Source organism: Mycteria americana, chromosome 2 (assembly GCF_035582795.1).
Source record: "Mycteria americana isolate JAX WOST 10 ecotype Jacksonville Zoo and Gardens chromosome 2, USCA_MyAme_1.0, whole genome shotgun sequence".
Lineage (NCBI taxonomy): Eukaryota > Metazoa > Chordata > Aves > Ciconiiformes > Ciconiidae > Mycteria > Mycteria americana.
Window position 1 is genome coordinate 59,874,673 of NC_134366.1, and position 14,848 is coordinate 59,889,520.

At 38.9% G+C, this 14,848-nt stretch overlaps 1 protein-coding gene across 4 annotated transcripts in view; it reads right to left on the reverse strand.

Annotated features, from left to right (window-relative positions):
- Positions 1-385: 385 nt before the first annotated feature.
- ADNP2 (ADNP homeobox 2) overlaps positions 386-14,848 on the reverse strand; it is a 29,939-nt gene continuing 15,476 nt past the window's right edge. For 3 of the 4 annotated variants that reach the window (XM_075493627.1, XM_075493628.1, XM_075493629.1), the window contains exons 4-5: positions 11,222-11,311; positions 390-6,721 (exon numbers count right to left, since the gene is read on the reverse strand). In XM_075493627.1, the coding sequence (XP_075349742.1) occupies positions 3,710-6,721; positions 11,222-11,311 (3,102 nt within the window). In that variant the 3' untranslated portion in view covers positions 390-3,709. Of the gene's footprint in view, positions 6,722-11,221; positions 11,312-14,848 lie in introns of all 4 variants that reach the window. The other variant, XM_075493630.1, reaches the window with a different exon arrangement.

Consider the following 14,848-nt stretch of genomic DNA (forward strand, 5'->3'; position numbering starts at 1 on the left):
TTTCGGGTCTTTTTTTTTCCCCCTTGCTATTAGACTGCAGTTTTTTTCTCCGTTTATCTGTACTTTGCTACGTAGCATCAAGTATCTTTCCTAGAAAAACACTCCCACAGTTAAGTTTGACAAATGTATGTTTGAAAATGGCACAGTCAGCTGCAGCAGTTACAGTTTTATAGAGATATTTGTTGGGAATTGCACATCCAAAATTATATTTAACAGCTACTTAAATAAGCCCCTAAGCTTTCCTGAACAACTTAAAACAGTGAAGGGAAAAAAAAGTCTGATGTGATGGATAACTGTAGTATTCTACACAAGAATACAGTACTGAGAACCAATCACAAGGGTGTTTTGGGTTCTGTCCCCTTCCAAAACGTCAGTTTACCAAACAATATTAACTCCCAGCACATGAACATATACAGAAGAAACATGAGCAAGTCATATTATAATAATAATCCTTCCTACTACATATTCAAATAGTAAGTTATCACACTATTTCACAAGCACAGTTTTTCTGCTCAAAAACTCAAGACACCACAACAAAATATTTCTTGAACACAGAGACTTCTCCATACCAATACATTTCAGAAGCAGAATACATATGCAGGTATTTTTTTTTATTCCCATAAGGAACAAGTACTTGCTACAATCATCCTGCAAACCAGTGTTCTTCTCACAGGGACTTCTTTTACAGTGGACCAGAGCTTCATCCATGTGCTTTAAGGACTTGCATTTGGAAAGTCTGCTGCAGAGGGCAGCTCCTTTGATAGATTTGTTTTCCCCAACAGTATATACCAGGAGTGTTAGGCTCTGTCCGTAAAAAAGTGCCAGAGAGGCATTTACCACACTGCCCACAGGCAGCCCTAGACAGGGGCAGCAGTATCTTTCCAGACTAACACTTTCTAACCGAATGACTTCACACATGAGAAGCCTACAGCAAAAGCCTAATTTAGTTAAAGCCACTGATTTAACTTGGCTGTTTTCAGGCTCCTTGGCTTTTCTGAAAATCATGACCATACTGTATCTCAGTCACTACTTTCACATTTCAAAATTCATGGGTTTTCTTTGTTTCTACAGTCCTCATTTAATGACAGCAGGAGCATTTAGTGATAGCAAATTAGTACAAAGATTTAAGAACATCAGTCTCTAGGAAAATAAGCAGCTGTCAGTATTTGAGATTATAAAAGGCATTACTATAATGCACTAAGGTCTACCTAAAGCACCTAGATCCAAGTCCTAGGTCTTACTTTCCTTTTGTGTCTTTTAACAGCTATTTTGCACCAAAAGAAACTTTCACATCAAATTCCTTGAATATATTAAGGGGGGGGGGACAGGTAATCATTTGCACACACACTTAAGAGAAAGTTAGAAAGCTGGTTTATTTGAAACTGTGAAATCAAAATCCAATAAATAAAATGCTTAACATCACCACTGGACACTATGTAGCAAAACTGGCAAGACTGGACTGCTCCCTTGGTGCCCCAAGCACGGATGAACCCTGAAATGATTTCCCAGTTCCCCACTCCAAGCCACGGTTATCTCGAGAACAATCTCTAACCATTCATGGCAAGCCTTCCCCAAATGCACGCTGCCAAATTCCTCCCTGCTGGGGTTTCACCAATACCAGCAGAACTACCCAAAGATGACAGGGCTCACAGTATCAAGGTTTTAAGAGTGAAAGTGAGTGCCTAGACTTCAGAACTTCTATAGAGCATCCCTCTTCCTCACTCAGAGCCCTTCAAACTGGTTCACAAACTGTGCTATGCCCAAATATATTTTTTTTCTTTTTAATGAGCTATTACTAGGCTACAAGAGCACACTGCTTCTTACTCACTGTCACTCTTTGGGGTGGGGCGTGCAGACAATCCCATAAACGGTGCTTATGTTTGTTCAACACTGCTATTAAATGACTAGGTTTTTCCAAATAGCAGATTCTCTGTTTAAGTTAACTGTATGTTACATATACATTAAAATTCTTTGAAGTTATCAATATGAAAATATCAAGACTGTATCCAAAATAGAACTTCAAACAGCTTATAGAACCTCAGGTGGACAGTCACCAAATTCTGTTAAAAATGTCATGCCCTTTTAGAAACGGCACAAAAACCAATTCTGTATCTGTTTTAAAAACCATTGCACAGGGCAAAAGTATGCTTACTACTTAAAATAAATAGAAATAAGCTTGGGCATATTGCCCTTTCCTTGTAATACTAGCACAAGTGAACTGACAGAAGAGCCTGCTCTTTTTTTTCTTCTGGGAAAGATGGGTGGGGAGAGGGGGATGAAGAGGAGAAAGAAAAAATAATGCATATTATAGTTAATTTATTATATAACTGGCTATTAATGAATATTGGAGGCACTGTTTGACAGGCCAGATGAAACCAAGCATATCCAAAAAGAAAGGACAGTACTAAACAAGGATGCAATATGGCCACCAGTACTATAGTTTGTTCAACTCAAGTGAACCTTCCCAACAGCTTTTCTGTTATCTGTAATAGGGATGCTAGTTCATATTGAACAAGACAGCCTATTTGGGTTTTACACTATTCTTGTGCTCTCTATAGGACAATAAAAAACAATCAGTACGCGAGTATCATTGGTTCAGGTACTCAACAGTTTAAAGTCTTGATGCTACCAATTCATCCAGCTTCAGTTTGTACAATTTCTGACTCAAGAGACTTCAAGCCACATATCTAATTTGCTGGGAAGGAGGCACTGCTCAGTTACTACCTCATGCAACAGCAATTTAAAATAAAAATCAGATTTTTCACCAAACTTCAGTGATATTTGGATAGGGCTTCTACAGGTAAGTGATGTGCACAGAAGTCATATACTCCACGTATCAAAGCAATCTGACACTCTCCAAAGCAGTTCTGCTTTTTGAAAAAGAAACCAAATGCTGCTACGAAGCTTTGAACAATAGGTATTTAAACAACCAGGCTTCAATACCAACAAAAAGAGTAAACACTTCTGGTTAGCAAGATCTATTTAACAGATTTAACACAACCATTTCAAGTCAGTTCATTATAACACTTCAACAGGCACCCCCAAGCCCCTCAATCCCCACCATGTTAATACTAGTTAGATACAAGTCACCAGACTTACTGGCACAGGTATTTTGACTGAGAAAAAAAAAAGATTGCCATGTATTTTATTGCTACCAGTGCATTGGGAATTTGAAGGGGCAATGGATGTAAAGGCTACAATCACTTCTTCAGTAGATAAAATAAAAATAGGTTAAAAAAATTAGGACTTAAAACACAAATAATCAAATGGATATTTTTCACGTAGTTTACCTCAGTATTTTAACCAACATTATACATTTTATTGTTTAGAAAAGATGACGACATTGCAGAAAAATAAAATAAAATTTGTTTTTAACAGGACAAATGTTTTATATGGTGGTATAAAAAGTGTAATGGGAGCCTGCAGGGGAAGAAAGGGAAATGGAAAAAAAAAACCAACCAAAAAGTCACTACTCTGGAAAAAGTAAAAAGCTAAAACAAATTCCAGATGTGTAAGTCTGAAGGTTTTAGCTTTTTCAAATACACAACTACGTGTGCCTTTCACAATAACAGTCACAACTGAATGAGACTTTTTGTACTACTGCACCCTTCAACAGGCCAGTCTGCAAGTTAAAAAAAATAATAAAATAAACTGCTAAATCAATAAGTATGCAATTATGGATTGCTTTTAGCTGTTATAAAAAACTTGTTTACGTATCTAATGATTCATCTTTTATATTCAAACTGTGCTTAATATTTTTTAGTTCAGACATACTGAAACCTAGCAGCACAGATGGTTTGTGACTATTTATCGCCTTTAAGCATATATTCCTCCTTTTTCCAAAGAATGATGCAACATCAATTTTCCACGCATATAACAGTGAGGAAAGTAATTCCATCTCTTTTTTAGAAGGATATGGCCTCTCATGAAAGTAGTCTGTCAGAAACTGTTTTTGAGCTTCATACGAATTGTGATCATACTGTTTAGGATCTACTGCTAGAATGCGAAGACCCTCACTAGAAGGAAGCTTCTTCATCTCAGTCCTAGTATTAATCTTTTGTCGTTTGAAAGGCACTACCCCTGAATTCACTTTTTCTGGAGATAGAGCTATGCCAGTACTTAAGCTCAGAGGCTGCTGTTCCTTATTCCTTTGGTCTTCTGCAACAAAGCAGGAATCCGACTGCTTTCTTTTCAGTATCACAGAATCATGCTTTTCACCATTCACAAACAGTAGCTCTTTCTTCTCAGTACGCTCAAGCTGCATCTTCACACTTGAGTTGCTGTCTTTGGGAGCACTTCTACAACGGAGCAAGTGTACAGCAATAGCTGTCAGAGTCATATTTCCAGTGTACACACCACAACAGTGGATGCACTTGAAAGCAGGAGACTTTAAAATTGTATGTACAGTTGGCATTATATGATGCCGCTCTTTCAAATGCATTTCATAGGTTTCTTTACTAACAAACGTACCAAAGCAAAAGGGACAGGTTAACACTTTTTTGTTGCATCTACTGTTCACTTCTGCTGTCTGAGGTTTCACTTTGATGTAAACAGGGACAAGTGTCCTTGAATTTAGTCCAGCAAGCACTGCCAAATGTACTTCTCTTTCACCAATGTCTTCTTTTGGTAACACTGTACTAAAATCAAAGTGTGGAAATACAAGGTCACCCTGAGCATCATTACCTAGTTGAAATCCTCTGTTGCTATAATCTGCATGTAACTGCTTTTTACCATTGTGTGTAGCTTTATTGTGCTCCACGAGGCTTTTTAAGTCATGGAAAGTAACTGTGCAAAACAAGCAAGCTAAGCCATGCATCAAGAGATGTTTCATGAGCTCTTCCTCACAGAGAAAGCATTTACAAGAGAAACACCGGACTGTCTTTTCCGTCATCCACCTTAGAAAGGGCGCGCAAGCTGCAAGTTTGTCAGGTTCTGGGGTGTCCTCCATTTTTACTTCACCATGTTTGTGGGCCACCTCCATGTGCACCTGGTAGACATTTGATGGGAAAAGCTCATTGCAAACAGGGCAAGTCTTCCACTGCTTAGCCTGTCTGATAGCCTGACTTGTTTCAGGACCAGGTGGGGAGGCTTGTAACAATATATTCGGAGACGTTAAAACCACTGGAGGAGAGGGTGCACCAGCCGGTGACTGGGACAACTGAGTTACTGTCCCAGACTGCATTAGTTGGTTGGGCACTTGTGGTGGCGTAACAGTTGCTACTCCACCACCAGGAGGTACCGGCAAAGTAACTGAAATGGGGGCAAGCGTGTACGTAGGTATCCCATTAACTTGCTTACCAGTTGGAATCAACTGCCTAAGTATGGAACCTGCAGTCAAAAAAGTTGTGTTTTGAGAAACTGCAGGTTGAACTGGCTGATTTACTAGGATAACCGCTGGGGCAACAGGCTGATTAAGCTGAAGAAACCCCGGTCTGACAGGCTGTCTGACAGGAACAACACCAGAGGCAACAGGCTGGTTAAGCTGGAGAACCCCTGACGCAACTGTCTGCGCCACAGGAAGGACCCTGGGACCAATGGGTCTATTCACATTACCAAGTGATTGGTTGACAGAGAGAACTCCTGGTGCAACCGGTCGATTCACAGGGAGGACTCCTGGTGCAACCGGTTGATTCACAGGGCTGACAGGTTGTGTAACAGGTAGTGTTCCAGCTGCAACCGGACCATTTATAGTACCAATGGGATGATTAATAGGAAAGAGCCCAGGCCTGACAGGTTGATTAAGAGGAAGAACTGTGGGGGCCACAGTTCTATTTACGGTCCCAACAGAATGATTAAGAGGAATAGTTCCAGCCGTCACAGGCTGATTAAGGGGGAGCCTATGGGAAACAATGATAGGCTGGGAAGGTGATGGCTGAATATTAACATTATTCTGACCTAGAGGAAGATTACTAGATACAAGAGTAACATGCGACGGGGTAGCAACCGGAGCAGAAGTTGTATGCGGAACGCTACCAGAGGCACTTGGAACAGTCAGTGATCTGACTGTGTTTTGAACTGCTTTTGGCTGCACCACACTCTGATTTTGATTATTCTGTGGAAATGCAAGCTGGATGCAAGCTGGAGCTGTGACGGAACCTGCTGGGGCAGTGGCAGGTCCTGCAGATGGAGCCGCCACTGCCACACTTTGGGGAGGCTTTGGAGCAATATGCATTTGTTTCACGAGTCCTGGTTTCTTAATATGTTCTGAAATCACAGACCGAAGTTTGTTCTCCAGGTCTCGGTGTGTTTCAGCTGTCAAGACATGATACATTAAAGAATCTTGGCTGTTTGCAGAAGCATTACATTTTTTACAGTAGTGCTCAATAGAATTCTCTTTACTTTCATCAGGTTTCTGGCCAAAATATGTACTTATTAAGTTTTGAAAATGGTTCATCAGCACATGTTTCTTCATATTGTAATACAATGTGTCTGTAAAGTGACATTTTAGACATGTAAAGTTTATGATGTCACTCCTGAATTGTTTCATGCCATCCAAAATGCTGACTGTATAGTTCTGTATTCTTTTATTAGATGAATGAAACATCCGGATATGTTTTCCCACTATTTTGGGATCAGAAGCAAATGCACATTTTGGGCAAGGAACCACCAGCTCTTGGTCCATTTCATCCTCATGGTAACGGTGCAAGTGATTCTTGAATGAAGTAAGCAATTTTGACGAGAACTTGCATAAGCTACAGCAGTACGGCTTTGTTCTGTATCTCTGCAAACAAAACAAAAACATCCGCTTAGAAACTGCCAGTTCCTAAATCCCTGTTATCTGTTTGAAAATAAGTATGCACTATCACCTGTCAAAAATGCCTTCATTGGATGTATAGCATGTATCTTCTCAGTTTCATGGAGATCTGTTTTTGAAAAGCAGACTTAAAGATGACATACTTAAAGGGAGAAATATTTGTGCCCTTTTTGCTTCTCTGTAATTTATTAAGAAGCCTTAAGCGAGTTCATTTCTACTCCAGTTCACAAGGAGTAATCTGAAGCCTGTTTTTAAAGATGGGAATCACAGAACAAGCTAAGAAGAATTTGTATGCCACTGTACATAGGAGGCGAAGCCTTAGCAATTAGGAATAGCAGCCCTTTTAATATGACACTTTTAAAGTGTCATTTATTTAGTTCAGGGCCACCTCCTATCTACTGGAGAAAAAGGGAGAAGAGAGAAGGGGTGGGGGTTTTTTGTGTATTTCCATACCCTACTCTTCACTGAAAGCTCTCCAAAAGTACCTCTGCCAGCAAAGCCGCAAAAGACTAATTTTTAAAGAAAATTCTTTTGGAGCCAGATTAATCAGAGAAAGGAATAAAATCCCCTTTTATGATAAAGCAGCAATGACCTGTTTCTATTATCTCAACATACTGGACATCCAATCACAGTAATTTCTTTAAGAAATTTCCTCTAGCACACTCATTATAGAACATATAGATTCTTCTCAGAAAAATATTTTAACTGTATAAAAAACCAACCTATTTTCCACTAAACAGTGGTTTGCTCCCTCAGTTACATGTCACTTGACAGGCATTACTTTTCGTATCCATATGAACATTATTTGCTCTTTCCAAAAAACTGGTAGACCTGTCAACCATTTTTTATCAACTTCCTAGGAAGTTCATAAACTTAACCCTTGTTCCTGCCAAAAACTACAGAATCAGTCACAGCAACATCCAGGTGACAAATCTGCCCTCTCAAACATCTAGTGGAACTTGCCTGTTCCCTCAGATGTGTTTTTTACCTTACTGACTTCTGCCCCTACCATCCAAACGGAACAAGCTGTTGCACCACTACAGCATCCAGCCTAGCTAGATCACCCACATACATGTCACAGACACATTATGAAGAACTGTAGCAAAAATTTGTGCAGTTATTTTTTTTGTCATTTCATATAGCCATGAAGGTGTCACCTATTAGCAATACTAGAAGAGTCTCCTGATGATAACCAAAATCTAACCTCCAAATTCAAAAGACTGGGTCAGATAAAGCCACTGGCTGGCTAAGGCTGCTGAAGAGTACACTGTGAAGGTATCAATGAATTATCCTCTACTTACACTCTTTAGGTATCTGGTCTCAGCTGCTAGTAAACAGCACCACAGCAAATTAGAAGAAGCTTCAATCTTACTTTTAAAGTATACCGAGTAGAGAAAGGCCACTGACACTACTGAACTAATGAAGCATACAGAGCATTATTAAAAGCTGCACCCCACTAGCCTTACTTCTAATGAAGTCAGGTGACAAAGAGAGGTGACTGCTTGTTTTAATTGGTTGTCCAAGGCTTAGAAAAGCTTATATGTTTTTAAATACTGGGCGCACGCAGTCTTTACTTCCCACCCCATTTCTGGTTTGGGTCTTTCTGTCCCCATAAGCTTATACCATAGTGTAATACACTGTCAGTACTTCCTTGCTGCCAAGTCTGAACAGTTGTCAGGTGCAGTAAGAACACTCTACTTTACAAGTAAGTGGTCCAAGTGCTGAATTAATTTACTATTCTGTAGTAACAATGTTTTTACTTCTTATGCAAACAAGCATTGCAGTATACCACTAAGAAACCGTAAATATAGGGGAAATAATGTTCCATGCCCTCTTAGATCATTTATTTTTTGATGGAGGTAAAAATTATGAGACTTCAGCAAAAGAAAAGTTCTGTACCTCAAGTTCTATTAAATTAGGACAAATCCTGAAGTCCCACTACGTAGCTCAAACAACAAAAAAAAAAAATCCCCCAAAAACTCTGTTTTAGCAGAACAGAAGTATGTGGAAGTCTGCTACTTTTATGTTTTCTGTATGAAATCGAGCTCTTCCACACAGACACCTTAGAAAATAATTTCGTTAGCATGTTCTCATTGCATACACATCTAAGCTGGTTTTTATGTTCGCAAGTGCTACTACAGTCTACTAATGGCATCTCAGTTTTACAGACAATTTGACAAAATAAGAATTCTAAGCCACTTAAGAAAGATTAAGTGTCTTGGAGATTGACCAACACAACCCTAAACTGTACAAATGGAATCCAAAAAGACTTATTAGAGGCATTTAGGAAAATTCAGTTAGTCCCACTCCAAAGAATATACCCCAGAATGCAGTAACACTTTCTGTTGTGTAGTCTCGCGTTCCCCACAACCTAGAGATAAGCAGAAAGACACAATAGCCTCCAAAAACTGAAGTTCCTCCAGAATTATTAATGTCTCCCTAAAAACAGTACTAATGGTAGAAACCACCATCTAAATAGACATCTTCTCCAGCCTACTGAGTTTCCAATGTAGCTCAGACTACTTATCTTCCCCTTACGGCAACAACTCTGAAACAGAACATCCTGAAGAACCAATTTTTCTCCCAAATCTAGGCAGCATGATGCCAAGATATGTGAATGATATATATCAAGGAACCATGGTTGTTTAAAGAAAATGGATAGGAACAAGTTTAGTACCCAAAAGATGTAGCTTGGCAAATCTGTTCCACAGCAACACATTACAAACTCTACACAAGTTCATCAGATCAGATTCCAAACTTGTTTTTTGGACAGATATAGATACTACTGGTCATGGTGACTAGCTGAGTCAGGGTCTGTATTTCTCCCTTCCAGTAAGGGATCAGGTCTCTCTGCCTGGTCTCTCTCCAGACAATAGGGATGAAAGAAAATTCCCTGTCTAGTGCATGATTTTTAGTTCTTTTCCATTTTGACTGAAATGGCTAATCATTTTTCCTAAAGGACTGTGGAAGGAAGACAGCAAAAAAGAACAAACCCCTTCATCTTAAGTTTTAGGGAACTTCACTTGCTCTATCTTCATCCTCCTCTTCCCTGTTTCATGTCTGAGGAGGAGGGGGAACCTCCCCTGCTCATCTAACACAGATGATCTCCCAACACTGAATTTCTTTCTTTAGTCAGAAGGTGGAGGAAAAGGCAAAAAAGACAAAATCAGCAAGGCTAGAGATCAGATAACATGCTGACTGGAGCCAGGAGACCTGATAAAAGGAGTTTTCCATGTGCATAAAGAAGAAAGAAAAGGGGGGGGGGGGGTAGAGAAACAGAAACACCATCACAACCATTAACTGGATTTATTCCTTTCACCTAAACTAAAGGTAGTCTCGACTGAAGGTAACTGTAAGCCTTACCTTAAGGGGTGCTAAGAGGCTAGATGCAATCTGTCTCTACAGATCTAGTCAAACAACAACTCACATTTAACTCTTTCATCCACAAATTCATGTGAACAGATTGAACCTCCAGTCTTAAACCTGTGAACTCAAGTTCAGGAAAGGAGAACTAGGAAACAAAGCAGACAAAGGTCCTGAAGGGTGGGAGGGGTCACTTTCTACTAAATGACAGTTTGACAAAGACTGAGTGCCTTTGTTCAGCCTGTATGTTGAGGGCTTTGTTAAAAAAAAAAAAATGCAACTACTGCACTTGGCAGCCTCAGTTTGTTTTAAAGATGGTAAAGGCAGATAAAAAAATTCCTGACAAACCACCAGCACACTATTCTAAACCATTACCTTTCAATTCAGGATGGAAAGAGAAGACCCACTGCTGTTTACATGCTGTTGACAGGCCCTCCTCATGGAAGCACTAAGAAGCCCTAGGACTCTTCAGCAAGACTGAGAAAAGACTACCTTTCCTTCTGGATATACTCCTATGCTCTACACAGTATCTTAGAAACTTGCTAGAATATAAAATTATGGAAATCCTTTGGTTTGTTCATCTCAACCCTGCCTTTCTCGTAGATTCTAGCTTCACACAGCTACACAGAACTAAAAGCTATTTCACGTACACAAATCTAACTGGAATATGTTTTCCACTACAACACTATCCCAAGCCACTAATGATAATTTCACCTTAATCTACTTGCATCTATGCAATCGCATTTTCACCCATCCAATGAAACAAGAAGTATGTTGTATACAAAAGTATGTTAAGACTACACATTAGATTAGGCTAAAAAGGCAGAACATTCATGTGACATGTTAAACACTGATGTTCAGGGTTGCACCCTTAAAGACAGCAAACGGCATACATAGTCCTTATAACCAGCTGCATTACAGGGAAGAACACAGAGGAAATGAAATATTATTCCCTGACTAATAGTACTTAGAAAACAGATGTTAAAGCTATTTATTTTACCATTTAAAAGGTGTATTTTAACTTTTCCAGGACTTCTCAAAGTGATAAAATTCAGTGACACCACATGCATGTCCACCCAGAATTTCTAACACAAATATACATACCTTCCTTTTGCCCACAGACTCCCAAGGAGAGACATCACTCCATGAAGTGTTACAAAAGTGTTTTTCACCTGGGTCAAAACTTTTAAGATTCTAAAAGAAAAAAGAAAACAAGAAATAATCTGCTTTTGCAGTCTGTTCTAAATACAAAAATACTCTCAATACAGAGCAAGGAAAAAGAAAAAAGGAAAAAAACACACAAACAGAGGATGAACGGAAAGTCCATACAGCATTTGGATACAGGTCTCAAAACTCAGTTCAAAGAAATTACTTCTTTGACCCCTCTTTGATTTATTTTGCCTCAAATACTTGTTCATATGACTGCCTCACAGTACAGTAGGAATTCTGAACACTTCATATTTACTGAAAATAATGTAAGAGTGAAAATATTTATACTTTAATTGCATTGCTTCTAGCCAAGTTCACAGTGAACACTGAAAGATATTTTCTCCCTCTACCTTCCTCCCCCTAAATCTGTAATAGTTCACTATTTACTTCAATTTATTAACTTACCACTATGGTTTACTTTGCAACAGGTTTTAGTGTTAAATCTTCATAGCATTGCTATGCTTTTAACTTGGAAAAACATTCCCAGAAGCTTATTTCAAAGACCAGCAGTATTTTTCCTCAAGCTGTAAAAGCAACAATATTATTGTGTCTGGAACAACCGTGTCAGGGTAAACAACTTTCCTTACAGCATTCTTCTAATCAATCCCATCAGAGCAGTTTATGTTCCCCAAGTCAAAGCCAGCTACTACTCTAAAAATCTTAAATTCCTCTACAATTTTCTGAGGCCCACACATATCCAAACATAAACTTAATGAAAAAAAAAGTAACTAGATTCCTGCTTGCTAGGTATTTCTGAAGATCCTAGGATAGCTTCAACAGCACACTAGAGTGTCTTGGATGAAACACAGCCTACAAATCCAGGCTTAACACACAGAAAACTAGCATCGCTTCTCCCCTCACATTCTCCTTCCCTTTCACAAATCCCTCTTCACTCAAAATTCTACAAGATGCTTAGAGAGGGCAAGATGTTTTCACCTCTGTACCAAACCCCACTGGAACAGCAGAAGCAGGTAACAAAGACCATTTAAGATTAGATCATCTTCAACAGAAGTGGAATTCATAAATCTAATAGTTTGTGGTCAAAAATCAATGCAGTGTTTATGTGAAATTTACAAGCAACACAGGATATACTGAGCAACAAAAAGAAACAAAGCCTCTAGCAGTCAAAACAAACACACAATCCTACTCAATGCAGGCCCTGTCTGCACTAGGCTCCTGTCCACACCGGGCAAACGTGACCATCCCTGTATGTGTAACAGACGGTAGTGAGCCAGGTGGTCATGACAGTGATAATTTAATTTAAATTAAATTATTCACGAATTTAGAAAAATGCAGCTAAATTTGCAATAAGCTTTCTAGCTTTTTCAACCTTCAAGTTTCCCCAAGGAGAATCCTGAAGAGCTCAGGGCAACAATAAACAAACCCCTTCCATTCTAATCAACATCTAGGCACTGAATGACTCATCTATTTGCCCTTCAGCCAAACCTTCTTAAAAAAAACACCTTAGAAAGAACCCTTGCATGGAACAAGAGAAATCTCACAGCCTTAGAGAACACGATGCTTTTCTTATGTATGTTTGATAGAGAAAGTGAAGAGACTCAAGATTTATTAACAATTCTTCAGCCGAACACACTGGAGTGAATTACACAATGTTAAAAAAGTTTTCTTGACGTTTATGACCTACCCCGAACACGTTCTGCTTTCGGTTTGAGTACTCTCCACCAAGAGAGGCTCCTAGACTTGAACACCAGATTCCCACAAGCCAAATGCGTGTGATAGTAAGTCTAGCTCATTTTGCTGAACCAGCTATTTCCTACAGAGAAATATTCACTGATAAAGATAACTATTCTTATCACTACAATTAGTCAGTGCTGCGAATGGCTATTCTGAACTCTTGCTTTAAACACAGATCCATGTTGATGTCGCAGAAGCAAGCTTTGATTGGCTAGCTTGTTATGCCCTTCCCACATTTCTCACTTCGAGCAGGGGAGGAAAACAGAAGGGAAAGGTAACAAGAAGGGAATAAAAACCCTCTGAGAAGCCCGATTAATCCCAATGTATAGTGGGTATTTCTAAGTTTAACAGAAAAACATTTTAAAACTAAGAACTGTTCTCCCCTCTGTATTAAAACCATCACTGTTTTCCAGAACAAAAGGATAAAATGCTCAGAGTTTAAATGAAGACCTAAAGATCACAATATGTGAGAAGCTAAAATAGTTTATTAAAGGAAAGCCTCTGACATTCTGGTGTACTTAAAAGTACTACTTTGAGAATCCAACTAGTAATCTAGCACAAAAGGCTCATGTTTTCTTCCTAGCAGAGATCAATTAAGAACTTTCAGCCTAAAAATTAATCCCTTTGGTCTCCAAGCTACAGAGAGATACTAGTTGTAAGTGAAATTCCTTCACCTTCCTCACCAACTACCATCCATTATCATGCTTTATCAGAACAGTTTAAGACCAATTTTAAGACCAGATGGCAGGTCAAGTTTGTATCATATCATTTCATACCATTTCCTATATTGTCTAGCCTCCTCACAAGGACAACATCCAGAAATCAATCTTAACATGAGGGAAAAAAAAAAAACTTTAGCTGTTTCTCACCTATTAAGACATCACACACCCTATTCTACCAAAAAGAAATAACATCATCATACGAGCCAAGTACAACTCAAGTTCTAAAAACCATTCTTCTTGCTGCTAAAGTTATACCAAAACCAGCCCCGTATTACCTGGAAGAAACAAACTGAAGTTATGAACTTGGTTGAGAGAGAATTATTTGAAAAAAACTAAAATGGTATTTTTTTGGCCCACATCTCACACAGCTTTTTCCAGAATGGAAATGTTCGCTGGGTGCCCCACCACCACCATTAATTAAAAACGAAACAAAACCACACACACCACTGCCACCCCCAAAAAACCAACCAGTCAAACACAAAACAACTTATTCCTCATTCACCATTAAACCCCATACTGGAATCAAAAAGTTACACTGCAATCAATTTAATAGGAAAAACCTGGCATGATCAAAACATTTCTACTTCAAAGGGTCAAGACAGAACAGCTTCTGACTTAGAGGTTTAATTACAAATCAATGTACAACACAATAAAAACAGTTAGAAAATGGAAATTACTAGACAAATACACTTTTCCATGAGCTCTTACGGCATTTAGATATATCAAACATTGTTCAGCTGCAATAACCAAGAACGTTCCAAAATTCGACATGCATGTAGATCTTAAGCACGTTTTTTTTCCAATCGTTTACTTACGCAGTTTCAGAATAACTACCACAAAAAACACCTACAGAGAGTTAACTTACTTTAGTACCATCATGCAAAATTAATCCAAACTTGACTACGGTCAATGCGAAGTCATGAAGATACTGAACAGCCAAAACAGCCTGTGTACCAGCTGGCTGAAATACACTACTGTTGACTGAAATACACTATAGTGACACAACTGTGACTGTTGAGTCACTGAGTTGCATTACTGTGTGTTATAGTTTAAACCCGGCAGGCAGCTAAACACCACACAGCCGTTTGCTCACTCCCCCTCAGTG